The sequence below is a fragment of the Hippopotamus amphibius genome, chromosome 9 (genome assembly GCF_030028045.1).
Source record: "Hippopotamus amphibius kiboko isolate mHipAmp2 chromosome 9, mHipAmp2.hap2, whole genome shotgun sequence".
Lineage (NCBI taxonomy): Eukaryota > Metazoa > Chordata > Mammalia > Artiodactyla > Hippopotamidae > Hippopotamus > Hippopotamus amphibius.
This window is the reverse complement of record NC_080194.1, coordinates 111,520,445-111,535,234: the sequence shown is the minus strand read 5'-3', so window position 1 is coordinate 111,535,234 and position 14,790 is coordinate 111,520,445. Positions and strand designations below refer to the sequence as shown.

The 14,790-nt window shown below is 44.1% G+C and overlaps 1 protein-coding gene across 3 annotated transcripts in view; it reads left to right on the top strand.

Annotated features, from left to right (window-relative positions):
- TMEM248 (transmembrane protein 248) overlaps positions 1-13,970 on the top strand; it is a 28,265-nt gene extending 14,295 nt beyond the window's left edge. For all 3 annotated transcript variants that reach the window (XM_057749286.1, XM_057749287.1, XM_057749288.1), the window contains 6 exons: positions 3,132-3,308; positions 5,862-6,147; positions 7,759-7,909; positions 8,985-9,168; positions 10,553-10,696; positions 11,258-13,970. In XM_057749286.1, the coding sequence (XP_057605269.1) occupies positions 3,141-3,308; positions 5,862-6,147; positions 7,759-7,909; positions 8,985-9,168; positions 10,553-10,696; positions 11,258-11,278 (954 nt within the window). In that variant the 5' untranslated portion in view covers positions 3,132-3,140 and the 3' untranslated portion in view covers positions 11,279-13,970. The remainder of the gene's footprint in view (positions 1-3,131; positions 3,309-5,861; positions 6,148-7,758; positions 7,910-8,984; positions 9,169-10,552; positions 10,697-11,257) is intronic.
- The last annotated feature ends 820 nt before the right edge of the window (positions 13,971-14,790 follow it).

Here is a 14,790-nt window from a genome sequence, read left to right as displayed (position 1 = left end):
AGATAATACTGTGCCACACATCTCAGAAACCAGTATAATATGGTCAATTTCCTAGAATAATATATCTTATCAAAACTGACTTACTAGAAATAGAAAACATAGACTTATTTTTAAAACATGAATAAGTAGTTAAGACAGCCCACCAAAATACAAAACTCAACAAAAACTCGAGGAATCCAGATGGTTTTTTGGTCAGGGTCTATCAAGCTTCCCAGAAATAGAAGCAAATATCTTACACGTTGTTCTAGAAAATAGATGCGTGAACACATTCAATTAATCTTATGATACTAGAATGACTTAATCAGGGAGTATATACTGTCAGAGAATTATGGCTTTTTTTTCTTATGTCACTTGTGAATAGATGTGGAAATTCAGAATCAAATTTAGCAAAGTCAGCAATATAGTTTTAAAAGATCACGATTGTATTGTTTATCCAAGCAATGCATATGAGAGTCATCATGAAAAAAATCAATTACTGTAGTTCATTTTAACAGATTAAAGGAGAAGAATTGCTTGTTCAGAGGTTGCAGATAAAGCATTCATTAAAATGTAACATTTATAATGAAATTATCTTTGCAAATTTGAAGTAGAGGGTACTTTAACCTGGTGAGGAATTTCAGAAATGATTAACATATACCATATTTAATAGTGAAGCATTTACATTAAAGTCAGAAATGAGGCAAGGATTCCTATTTTTGCCACTTCTGTTCATCATTTCACTGAGGGTTCTAGTCAAAATGGTAAGAAAAATTTTAAAAAATGAACTAAGGGAAAGAAATGCTGTTATTGCTTTTACAATAAGAGAAGCTACCACAAGCTAATTAGAATTTAAAAGATTGTAGCAAAGTGTCTGGAATCAAGATCACTATACAAAAGTCTATTGCTTTTGTATAAACTATTAACAGTGGAAAGGATCATTTTTAGAAGATACTGTCAATCATACCTGCATAAATTAGTATGTCTTTGAGTCAATCCAACAAGATGCATGAGAGAAATTTTTTTTTTAATTATTGAAAAAGAAAGGTAGGCCCAAATAAATAGTTACTGCTAAAGGGTATGAGTTCCTTTAGGAAATGATGAAAATGTTTGGGCAACCATCACTATATCAATTTTCAATCTGTGAATTGGGTTGTATACTTTAAATGGGTGAATTGTATGGTATGTGAATTATATCTTAATAAAGCTGTTAAAAAAAAAAAAAGAACCATTTGTATGGCAAACAATGCCATGAACCGTATTAAAGAAAATTCACAGACTTGGAGTAGTTATATATGTCATTTAAAAAAATTGGAAAAGGCTCAGTGTCTAAAATATCAAAAAAAAAACACCCCCAAACTTTTAAACATTAATAAGACATAGGCAAACATCCTACTGGTAAATGGCCAAAGATTCAGGCAGTTCACTTAGGAGGAATCTAAATGGCCAATAAAGAAGTAAAAAGATATTCTGTTTCAGGGAGATGTAATTTAAAATAATGATGAGATACAATTTAACATGATTAGGTTGGTTGAGTTCCACAAGATTGCCTTAGAATATCAAGTGTTGGCATGAATGTTGGGAGATGGAGCAAGCCCTTTCCTTGCTGGGGGAAGTATAAGCTGGTCAAGAGTCTGACAATAGAAGGTCAAGTTGCAGATGGGCCTCCTGGTGACCTCATTGTATTAGAACCACTCTTGTGCCTGCTGTGGTGCCCTTTGTGAGTGAAACAGTGGGAAGAACCCAGGTGGGCTCCTCCGCTGGAGATTACTGTGATGCAGTTGCCTCCTGTACAGCAGGTAAACCCAGTAGACTGAATCGACAGAGAGAAATCTCAGAAACAGAATGTTGACTCAGAGTCTTGTGAAAACAATCAGGTACACAGCCTGGCTTATTGCACGTGGTCACTGTTGGTTCTTAGGGGCTGTCGATGCATCTTTTTCTCTCTAAAAGCTGGCACAGATTTTTTAAATAGTTTTAGTGTTGTAGTCTGATTGTTATGTGCCAGCTGCTGTTCTAGGGACCAGGAGCCAGGGCCACAGCAGTGAACAAGACTGCAAAATCCCTGCTCTCTTGGAGCTCACAAATGAGGGATGATAGACTATAAACAGGTAGAAATTTAAATGGTGTGAACGAAGTCACGCGGGACTGGGAGACAGGGGGCTGAGGGTGGTCAGGGAAGGCCTATCTAAGGGGCTGACTACTGAGCAGAGACCTGCATTTTAAGAAGAGCAAGCATGTGGAAATTTGGGGGAAAAGTATTCCAGGCAGAGGTAAAAGCCTTCAGATAGGACATGTTAAAAAATTCCAAGAATAAAATAGGAATAAGTTTAGCAAAAGAAGTGCAAACATAGGCTTTGATAACTATGAAATATTGAAATAAATGAAAGAGAACAGAAGTAAGTGGAAAGGCACCCCAGGTTCATGGACTGCAAGACAGTGTCATTAAAGTGGCAGTACTCCTCAGACTGACTTCCTTGCAGAAATTGACACGCTGATCCTGAAAAATAGCAGGGCCAGTGTGGCCGGCACCCAGTGAACGAGGAGGGAATGTTGGTGGAGATGTAGTCATTGAGGTTGGTGGGGCTTCCGGGTCATGACACCCTGTGAGCCTTCACAGGAATCTCATGCCAGGTCCAGTGGGGAGCCTTAGGAGCGCTTGAAGCAGGGGAGTGATAAAACTCAGTATCTGTTGAGTGCCTGCTCTCTGCCAGGTGCTGGGATGGGCATGAGTGTGGTGGTGAACAGGACAGAATGTTGACTACATAGAATTCAGCTCTTCAATGATTGGAGATATTAGAGCATCCTCAGTTTAGTACCTGTTGGCATGTATTTGTGTCATATCACTGACCTACTTAAACATTTTCTTAATATGGAAGTAGCAAATGTTCATTAAAGAATAATTAGAAAATTCAAACGGAAAGAATGCCTGTCTTTCAAGATCCTACCACTTGGAGATAATGACAATTAGCATTTAGTGGTGGTGGTTTTTTTTTTTCCTTCTAGTCTTTTGAATGGATGTATGATCAGACAGTTCTCAAGTGCACTAATGAGTGATCTCCCCACCCCCCAACACCATCAGAGGAAAGAGAACTGAGAGTCATAGGTTTTCTTCTGCGAGTGAGTTGGTGAGCCTTCTGATTGCTTCCTTTCAGGTGGAGCTGATGAGAATAATGTTCAGCATCAACCCCCTGGAGAACCTGAAGCTGCACATCAGCAGCCGGCCCCCCTTGGTGGTCTTCATGATCAGTGTCAGCGCCATGGCAATCGCTTTCCTGACCTTGGGCTATTTCTTCAAAATCAAGGAGATCAAGTCACCAGAAATGGCAGAGGTATAGTAGATGCTGCGTTCTCCCCTCAGACTGGCTGGACCTTTATAGAGTGGGAAAACACCTTGGGCTCTCCACATACCTTTCTTTGGTTGTGACTTTTATCCCAGTGAGAAAGAGTAATATTTCTTCAGAATTTTTGGCCTTCCATCTTGCTGTAACTCACCTTGTGAGGAAAGAACCTAGTCAGATAGTTATTGATTTAAATAATGCTACCAGCTTTAGTTAGACTGTTTCAGCAATGAAACATGTATTTTGGAAAGTATACTCGTAAAATGTTTTTGTGTCAAGAAGATTGAGAACGAACTACTTTGCTATTCATATTAAATTAGCTCATCACAATTTTTAAAAACTAAACGTTTGTTATTTTAAAGCCATATATTGTCATGGAGTTTTATCAGTTGTACTGATAGCTTTTTCATTGGATAAGATGGAATTCTGAAGAAATTAGGAAGCAGGATCTTATTTCCAAATATATTTGTCTTATCAAGGAAAACTTCAGTTGTCTGCAAACTTGCCTTCTAGATTTTATTTTTTGGCCAATTTAAATGAATTATCCGGGCATTGCTCTTTCATCGTTAATGTAGGCATACATGACTGTTTTTGAACAGTCATAACACAGATTTTAAAAGATGTGTGTTTCTGCATATCAGAAAACAATACAAAGTTAATATTAATAATCTTGTTTAATAGACGTGAATAACAATTATGGTGAATCAGTGATATGGTGAATTTGCTGGGGATTAAGTGTCTTTTAGGACAAATTAGTTCCCATCGTCGTGGATTCCTCGAGTGCCTTCTCTGACACTTTCTCCTTGGGTGTGTGCATTGCTGCTGGAATGGGGGTGGGGATAGGGATTGCATTGTCGCGCATTGTCGCGCTGTGCGTGCCGTGTTCTGGAGAGGAGAGTGCTTCCTCCTGTGCCCCGCGCGTCCTAGATCATGGGTGATGTTCACAGGAGGGACCGCCTTCCCACGTGAACTCTCTTACACAAAGCAACAAGTTTTAGCTATTTCTCCCCTGAAACCCTTCTCAAGAGTTTCTTACCAAGAGACCTGCCGGCTGGCTTCAGTCTCCGTCTTTTCTGACCCTGCCTGAATCTTTAAAGGTTGTGCCAACGGGCGGTACCTACATGAGGGCTGAAAATGAACACTCTTGTCACAACCAAAGTTCTGCAGCAGCCTGGCACTGCCCTCCCTCAGCGCTCAAGTCCGTGTTGAACACTCGGCCGGGGCCAATGGTTAAGATGTAGCCCAGATAATTAGCCCTTAATAATCAAAATGGGGCCTGACATTGGCCTTGGCCAGCTGTTCAAAATGGACTCAAACACTGCAGGAAAGCAGCGCTGCAAGGTGCTGCAGAACTTTATGGTTAATTTAGTGATTTTTATTTTCAAGTGAAGATCCTAGGTGTATGGGAAAAGTTTGGGGCTGCGAATCAGAAAACTTAATTCTGAGTCTGCTTCAACTCAACTGGAATTGGACAGTCCCTAATTTGCTCTGGGCTTCAGTTTCCTCATGTCTGGAATAGGAAAGGGTAGAATGTTCATTTTCAGCCCTAATGTTCTTGAATGGTCTGCTGAGTTTATAGGTGTCAGGGAAAATGTAATTTGAAATGTCTGCTTGCCCTCTTACTAAATGCCAGAAACTGATAAACTGAGGCTATAGAGGTAGACTTGACTACTTCGGGATTACTCCGAATGGCATTTTTAATCAATGTTAGAGTTATTTGAAATGTAACTTGGTTTGTCTTCACATTTGGTAACTTTTTGTAGATAATGTTGCTTGGGAGAAAGAAGTTGTATGTAACAGCCTAGGTTGATTTGTTGTTGCTATTTTAGCCTGAGTTCATCTTTGGGTGTTTGCTAAAATTAAAAACACACCCTGGTGGGTACACTGTTGGTATCAGTTTTAAAACTGATATATATAATTTAAACCGTCAATACAGATATTAAGAGAAGCCTGAAAACACCTTTTCTCCTCCCTTTTGAAATTGTTCCTGTTCTAAAGTGGCATCCAAAGTCCATGATGAGGGGGAAAAGTACCACAGGAGTGTTGGTTATTTACTGCGGTTTGGCATTCTCAAGACGGAAAGCATGGTGTAGAACATTGACCTTTTGAGAAAATATTTTAAGGCAGCCTTAATTTTTAAAAAATTGTAACTGCTCAATGAGTTTGAATTAATACTTCTGATGTTTTACTACTTTTATTCAAGCTTTCTTTTCAAGTTTGATTCTGAGGCTAGAGCAGTTTCTATAAGTTTAATACCCTTTTTTTTCTTTTTGTATTTTCCTAAGTTGGTTTAATCTCACAGTTTATTTAATAGCTCATGCCAATGAAGAGTTCATATTTTAGCTTTTGAATGTGAGAGTGGTTGGAAAACCACACTGTTATGCCAGCATAAGAGGCTGTGCTGTCGTGGTCATGTTGAAGGACCGACTCCGAGGCGTAGTTTCCCTGTTGTTGAAGCCACACCAAGGGTTGTGGCTGTGTCGTTGTGCTGGCAGCACTTTCAGACGGCTCATGCTTGTTTTTCTCTCTTTCACTTTACCGAAGGATTGGAATACTTTCCTTCTGCGGTTTAATGATTTGGACTTGTGTGTATCAGAGAATGAAACGTTAAAGCATCTCACAAACGACACCACAGCTCTGGAAAGCACAGTGACCAGCAGCCAGGCCAGGATCTCCACCCAGTCCCCGCAGTCCCTGGAGGATGCAGGCCCGGTGAACATCTCCGTTGCAATCACCCTAACCCTGGACCCACTCAAACCCTTTGGCGGGTACTCTCGCAACGTCACCCATCTGTACTCGACCGTTCTCGGGCATCAGATTGGACTCTCAGGTACGTGAGTGTTAGCCAGCTCCCGCCTGGCTTTCTCGGGCAGCAGCTGCTACAACACAGTATTAGAGTGTGTGGTTTCACTCATCAGACTTGCTTTTATTTCTTGTATGTGTCTTCCCTTTTGTTGAGTTTGAACTAAACAAAGTCAAGAAGGAACCATCTCTACTACATCTTCACTTATCAGAGTGCTTGGTATGCAGTAGGCTGTCAAGAGAAGCCTGTAAGAGTAGGAGACTGGGAAAAAACTATAAGGCCTATTTCTGGTCTTAACATATGAAAACATACTTTTAAAATTTTCATTTGTTTTACATTTTATTGAAGTATAATTAACACAGTTGTAAATCAATTTCTGCTGTACAGCAGAGTGACTCAGTTATACATACGCATATATTTTTTCATATTCTTTTCCATTATGGTTTGTCACAGGATATGGAATATAGTTCCCTGTGCAAAACTTGTTATTTATCCATCCTATATATAATAGCTTGCCTTTGCTAATTCCAGATTCCCAATCCATCCCTCCCCTACCCCTCCGTCCCCGGCAACCACAGGTCTGCTCTCTACATCTGCAAGTCTGTTAAAAACACGGATTTTTTATTTGGGCTCATCATGTGGGATTTTTCAGTACATACTACAGATATTGCTGTTAGCCCAGTGCAGTCAAAAAATTTTTAAGACTAAGTGCTAAGAACTAGAAAAAGCCTAAGATCTGGTTTCTTCCCTTTGGAATTTTGGGATATGAAAGAGACAAGCATAACGTGAGTTAATATTCATCAAGCACTTAGAATAGTTCCTGGCACAGAGGAAACACGCACTGCGCTTGGACTAGTACTCAACCCGTGAGAGACTGTAGGTGATTCAGGAGGAGGTTGAGGAAGGAATAGAAGCTGGAATAGTTAGGAAAGGCTTCGTGCCAGAGGCTTGGGCCATGGAAGAATCGTCTTTGGTTCTTTGGTTACCAAGAACCTTTTAAAGCCCTCAAAGGAACCTGGGAGCTCCTGCCAGCCTCCTGGTGGCTGTACTAGGAGAGAGCTCTTCCCGTGTAAGGAGGTAAGGGCGACGTCTGGGTTTTCCACGTAGTGAGTGGACCTTTTCCTTCTGCCGCAGCGTTCACGTACGTTGGCATGAGTTACGCTTCATCGCTCACCCATCTCATGACCTTTCTTAAGCCTGTTCGACCCTGTGATTCTCAGTCTGCTTGTATGCAAAAGGGGACCGGTAACATTTCTTTGGTGTTCTTTGTGAGAGAGTGATACATTTTAAGTGAAGTAACAGGTATAAAAGCAGTTTGGAAATGAGTGCTGTAACACGGGTGATGACTTACCCAGCCCTCCCACACAGGCACGGCCTGGGCCCTTGCGTGGCATCTCCAGGCAGTGGCTGAAAGGAGCCCTTCTCTGCCATTGTGTGGCTCTGCCAGGTGAGCAGGCCTCAGTGTGGCGCAGAACTGTTGTTCTCCTAAAACCCCGCGGAGGCAGGGGTCCCACTTCGGTGGGCTGACAGGTGGGCGATTCCTGGGTGGGTTTGATGTCAGGATTCATTCAAATCCCTGAGAATAATAAATGTATGAATTCTTGCCTGGCTTACCAAAAAACTGATTTCTCTTCCCAGGCAGAGAAGCCCACGAGGAGATAAACGTTACCTTCACCCTGCCCACAGCCTGGAGCTCGGACGACTGCGCCCTGCACGGCCACTGTGAGCAGGTGGTGTTCACGGCCTGCATGACCCTCACAGCCCACCCTGGCGTGTTCCCTGTCACCGTGTAAGTACTTTCCTGGCCCCAGTGGCCGTGCGTGAGGAGCTCCATTTACCGTGAACATGACGGGGGTGCTGTAGCAGCACATTCTCAGGACGGCTAGCATCATGTTACTTTGTAGAACTGTCATCACTGGGACCCGTCTGTAGGATTGTTTCAGTTTAATTTGGTTTTCTAAAGGTAAAACCTCTGCCTAGAAGTATCAGAGGGTTAGTGTTTCGACAGGGTTGTAAAAGCATCTGGTTGTTGTTGTGGGTTTTAGGGGGCCTTTCCTGTTGGTAGAAGAAGCCAACAGGAAAGAGGAGTAAGAGCTGATCCTATGACCATAGTGACAGTTACGTCTCCTGAAAGATAAAGGTTTTGTTCATCTCCATTATCCAGGAAGAGTTACTGTTTAAATTGATAGTGTAAATTGAACCTTATTTTCCATGAAATAGTTACTATTTCTGAAACTTTGGCTTCGTGTTTTTTTTGAGCAGCTGTCAGTGTTACCGCTTTGCCTTTAAGGCTCTTCCTGCCTCTCCTTTCTCTGTGGAGGAGATAGTGATCTGTAAATATTAGTAAATGAAATACCCAAGATGTAGCCTATTTAAGAGTCTTATGGTGAATCCTTTTAAAATAATTGTCCTGGGATTTATCTGTTTTAGACACTTGGAGGTTTGTAGGACAATTTAAGCATTATTTGCTGTATGGTTGCAATATCTGATGGAGAAGTTTGTATGTAAAATTTGCATTTGCAACTAAGAGTTTAGATATTTTGAGAAAATGGGCTTAAAAGGAGCGAGTCTTCTCTGGCCACATCATATGCGAGAGGACCATGGGTTGAATTCTGAAGGCAGAAATCTAACACCCAGACTCCTAAGTGCTGGATGCCTATTTCTGACTCTGTTATGTGTTTATTAAAATTTTTGTAAAAGTCACTGAACTAAAAACATAATGGTGTTTATCTCAAGAAAATGCCTCTTACTCCTCCCTTCCACACGTGTGGTCCTGCTCAGTGCTGTTCCAGCACCCGCTGGGGAGACGCAAGTACATGTCGCAAGGCCACTGAGCACGTGTCTTGCCCCCTCTCCTCCTGCAGACAGCCGCCGCACTGTGTTCCTGACACCTACAGCAACGCCACGCTCTGGTACAAGATCTTCACAACTGCCAGAGATGCCAACACAAAATATGCTCAAGACTACAATCCTTTCTGGTGTTACAAGGGGGCCATTGGAAAAGTCTATCATGCTTTAAATCCCAAGCTTACAGTTATCGTTCCAGATGTAAGTGGGAAAAATCATGTGTGTCTGTGTATGTCTGGGAACGGTTAGAGCAGGCCCGGCTTACCTCCTTGGGTTAGCTTAGCCCCTGCCCATCTAGATATCCAGCTGGGTTGGGAGACCAGGTAGAGTGGTGGAGACTTGGAAAAACACGCTGCCCGTTTGGTTAAGAAAATTGCTTCTGTTCTTCGTTTTCCGCTTTGTTCTGCAGCAGTTATTTATTGAGCACTGCTGTGTGCCTAACCCAGAGGGGCTACAGGAGAGGCTGCTTCAGTCTTACTCATCCACACGGCCACTCACAGAGGCATATTTGGTTAGTGTCTGTCTGAGCAATAAGTAGTTTGGAATTCAGAAGGGCAGAAGTAAAAAGGAGGAGATGACTCCGGCTAGATACTGATGCCTGGATAGGATTTTACTTTACAAGGAGGAAATGGGTGGAAGGCACTGTACTCCACTTGTGGCTGATGTGCTGGTTTAGTTTGCTGTTCAGACTTCAGCCCACCTTTAACAGACTGCACTGAATTTTTGTAAATGTTCTTTTCTTCTGACCATATATGCCAGGTGGATTTCTTTTCTTTTTGCCTGGTCCTTCTCTTATGTCTCATTTTCGTCACGTTGTGGGCGTTGGTACGCCAGCGGCCTGCAGGAGCGTGCAGTGGAGATCAGGCCGTGTGGTGGGTAGGGGCCAGGTTCCAGAAGGCCCTTTGTACCTCCCCAAGGCGTTTAGATTTCTCCTTGGAGGAGGCTGTCACTGCCTGCATTTGGGCTGTAGGGAATTTGTAAAGCAGTGTGTCGGGAAGACTGGTCTGCCCACCTGATGTGTGTAAATGGGACGGCGCCTGAGGCCTGGAGCTGTGAGAAGGAACAGGAGTGGAGGCCTGGCTGGGATCTCAACAGCTGGCCAGGCAGGTGGCTGATTGCCTGTGGGAGATCAAGGAGGTGTGAGTCGAGGCCGGCCCCAGCGTTTCCAGCCGGGGGCTTGTCCAAGTGGGGAGAGGCTGCAGGAAGGACACAGCCCCTCAGGGGAGGAGGAGTAGCAAGGAGTTAGGAACACAGGCTTGGGCTGTCAGCCCCGCAGCCTGAGGGCCGTCAGAGTGAGAGGACTCGAGGAGAAGAGCGGGGTTAGATGGGGGTCTTGTCAGGGGCGGGGATTCAGGCAGGGGGCCGCCTGAGGGAGGGAAGGTGTGGGTGGCGTCGGGAACACCATGTCTTCACTTAACGAGCTCCAGCTTTAATAGTTGCGAGGACAGGAGAAGGGCCTCCTGTTCCCGCGTGAGAATGAGAGCTGAGGCAAGCCTGGAGGCTGTGCATCCTGATTCCAGGAACCCAGCATTAAGGTCTCTCAGTAACTCATCGCGGGTGTCTCCGGCGTATTCTCTTTGTGTAGGATGACCGCTCCTTAATAAACCTGCACCTCATGCACACCAGTTACTTCCTCTTCGTGATGGTGATAACGATGTTCTGCTACGCGGTTATCAAAGGCAGACCCAGCAAACTGCGTCAGAGCAATCCTGAATTCTGTCCCGAGAAGGTGAGCGGGGTGGGGGCTGGTCCCGCATGGCTCCAGAGACCTCTGTATACAGACAGTCCCAGGTAGTCCTGATTCCGTTTATTGTGGGTGATTCCTTTCCTCCAGAGAAACTAGTTCCTGTCTTTTTATCAGCGGTTGTCTCCCCTCAGCCTAAATTATGGTGTTGCACTTTCAGCCATATACCCAGGCCTCAGCTGGGAAGAAAGGGTTCTCAGATCCACACGGGAGAGCGGCTGACCCTGAGGGCCGCCTCCTCTCCACTTCAGCCAGCTGGAGAAGTCACCTCCCAGAGTGCTGATCAGGGTTTCCAGACACTTGACCCTGTATCTCAGCACAGTGGTTCTACGAGATTAGCTGCGTCTTGCAGGAGACTTAGATTTCTATTCATTCCCTTCTCAGTGAGGCTTATTTTCCTAGGGATTTAATAGTTCCCCTGCCTGATAGATGTGTGTGGTGCTGCTCGCTGGGTTTGGGGTAGGGAGTGGAGCCCAGTAAGGGTGCTGGTGGGGCTGTTACCTGGGCTTGGCTGCGTGACCAGGTCGCCGTCTTGCTGTCTTCTAGGTGGCTTTGGCTGATGCCTGATCCCACAGCTGCCGTCTTCTGAGAGAGCCTGAGAGAACCATGACCATTGCCTGCTGCACCCAGCCTGGGCCTGGACACTCTGTGAATACATTATCTTGCAATGTTGGGTTATTCCAGCCAAAGACATTTCAAGTGCCTGTAACTGATTTGTATATATTTATAAAAATTATTCAGAAATTGGTCCAATGATGCACGTGCTTCGCACTGGGTGCAGCCAGAACCCTTCAGCCTCACCTGCGGACTTGGTGGGATGATCCCACGCAGCACCAGAGAGGTTTCGAGATCTCGCTGTTGGAGCAGGCCGTGCTCTTTCCCAAGGTCCCAGAGGTGGTTCACTGCTCGTGGGGTTGAGGTTTGCTTTGGTTCTTGTTTCAGCCCGATCTGTACAGAATGTTTGAAACAGTCTGCACCTTTGATGTGATACTGCATTTCCAAAGCCACCCCAATCCATTTTGTGGATTTTGTGTGTCTGTGGCTTAATAATTACAGTAACAAAAATACCTTTTTCTCCGTTTTGCTTGCAAGGAAACATACCTATCTTTCTAAGTTTTTTTTCTTTTTTTTCCTCTGAAGAAAAAATAGTGACATTTTAATACTACTCTAGTTAGGACACATTTGTGCTTTTATCTTGAGTAAAAAGTTAAATATTTAAAAGTCACCTACATGGTAAAGATCTAAGTTTCATTTTCCACATGGACAAGGAGGAACTTGTCTTGTTTGAGTCGAGTTGGCACAGAATGTTCCACTGTCTCTTTCTTCTGTTGTCCCTTCCCTCCATTAGAAAAGTTAAACAGCTTCCTCACTCAAAAGGGCTTAAAAATGAAGTACACATGGCTCTAGAGTAGAAACGAGCCGTTCTCTTTTCTGGGATGCAGATGACAGGATGGAAAGAGGGGGTGATCATTAGGTCTAGTAGTTATGAAAGGGTTTCTTGTTTTCTTTGAAGAGGGAGTGGATTTTCTTTCCTGGGTGGTTTTTGGTTTTTTTGCATTTATTTTTGTGCAATTAACATTCTCAGAAATGGCAGCTAGTAGATCAGTAACATTAAAATGATGCTTGTGAAATCTGAAGGAAAGCAATTCTGATTTGCCGTTTATCAGGAAAACCAGAAGCATTTTTCTTTCCTATGACATTTTGATGATTGAATTCCTTTATCTCTGTTTTCCTTCCAAGCCATCTTCATTTTAAAACAGTTGTGCATCTTTTCCAGCCCTTTGTTACTTGTATTTTACCATTTTTTTTTTCTTAATAGCTTTTTGCCTGAATAATTCACAGTCATTAATGATTTCTGTGTCCTCCCAAGCAATGTTATAGCAGAAGGGCAATTAAAACCTTGGGCACGACTGTCAGCACTTCTTTCCCTGAACTCCAGGTCTGTAGTCTGTTCTAAATTAGAACCAGCTCTGCAGTCTGAAATATATTGGCTAGAATATTTTATCCCAGGCTTTTTCTTTTTCTTTTTAATATCCCAGGCATTCTTAAATGGAAAACAAATGTGGGCTTTTACTAAAGGTTATTAAAATAATCATCATAGCAACTTGGTATGTTAATACTCCTTTGTCTTTCCTTTCAGTATGTTTCAAGTGCAATAATCATACTTGGCTATCCAGTTTTTTTATGATATGAGTTGCTTACATAGATGCATGGCTAATTGGTTTAGTTTTCTCTTTAGAGGCTTCGAAACTCTTATGAGACAAGATTGAGAAAGAGCCATTTGGCTTGGCCTTTAGAAACATCAATATCACTAAGACCAACAGATTTTAGATGAAGCTGCTACTGAATGAATAAAATCGCAATGAAGCAGAGTTACAGGAGTAGATTTAGAACTGGCAGAGGAATATGAAAGGAAGACAGGTGAGAAAAGTCAGTTTCACTGGTTTGTTCAATCCAGCTTGTTGCTAATATTAATGACCCTTGTTGTGATCACAGGGACTGGCTGGCATCTGTGGCCAGGGGAGCAGGGACACTGTTAGGCATGAGGAAAGGAAGTGCCAAAAAGCCTGGACAGTATGACTTGTCACGAGGCCAGGACACTCACTTTAAAATCCAGCATTCTCCCTCGCAGGTGATTCTCAGAGATCTTCCGGCAACCCAGAGTCAGCCAGGTGTGCAGAGGGGAAGGCTGGGGAGGAGGGGGGGGCCGCAGGGCCTGGGTCCACGGACCCTTAGCAAGTCCAGGGGACCTGTTGCTCTCTGGGCAGTAGCAGGCAAGGCCCGGTCCTCCACTGTCCCTCTCTGAGGGGCCTCGGGATGAGAAGAGTGTCACAGGGCCCGTTTGCCATTCACGGGTGACCCCGCGCAGGAACACTGGCACGTCCTCAGGCACCTTGGACTGGAGTCCAATAAAAGGTCAGCAATGCACTATTAAAATGGTTGTTTCAGATCACATTGATCTCTTTCCTTTTTCCTTTTGTCCTTTCACTGTATGACTTGAATCAGTTTTGATTCCATTTGTAAGTTTTTCTCGTCATTAGGAACCTGCCACTTCTGTTGTATTTTCTTTGGCAGTACATAGGGACTCAGCATCCTGGGTTTTCAACCCTCCTGTGGGGTTTCGAGGGCCAGCGGATCCATGTCACTTACCTTGCATGATGGTCAGTAGCTGGTCTGTTACGGCATTCACTCCCGGATTAATTTTCTGTGTTTGAAATATGTGCATATGTGCTTTCCAGAATAAAAAAATCTGAATTTGCTGTGTCTCTATTTCCTTCCGTCTGATGGGTGTTTTCTAAGGGACGAACATATGCGATAAGTAACTGGGGGTGTTTTGTAAGCTGTTCTTTCCAAGTGTCACCTGTTGTCAGGATGAGGGGTGGTCAGGGGTTTCCTTCTAGGCCTCGATCAAGCACACACGTCTTCTCCCCAAGAGTACAAACCTCTTTTAGGGTATTGGGCCAACAACTACTCGCAGACCTGACCCAACTCCTGCCCGGAAGGACGATGTAATACAGACCAGTAGGAGCCTCTGAACGGGGACGGAAGTTTAAAGACACTCTTGTCACTCCTCCGTGTGCACTCGGCCTGAGATACCGGAACCCCGCTCTGACTTCCCGGTCCAGAGCTCCCGCGTGGGCTAGGCCTCTCTTGCCAGGAAACGCACCCTCCGCGTTTGTAAAGGGCAGTCATTTCACTACCGTGAATTCTTCCCTTTTCCGGTGGGCAGGGGCCCAGGGGTCTTCCCTCCCTTTCTCCCAAGCAGGTGCCGGGTAGTAGGGGTCAGCCGCCAGGCCCTCTGGGGGACAGGACGGTGTTGAGGACAGGACACCTCAACAGGCTTTTGCTTCTACCTGCTTCGCCTCGTCCTGCCTCCTCTCTCTAATGGGTAGAACACTACTCACCACGCTTTGTGCCCCTCAGAGGTGTGTGTGTGGTGTTTCCCTCACAGCGCAGAAGCCCGTGGAAAATGAGAGCTCGCATCTTCCTTCTCTACCGTCTGTAAAATCTGACATGGTGCGGATATATGTACAAATACAGCTGATTGACTTTGGTGTACCTCAAAAACTGGTACAAGA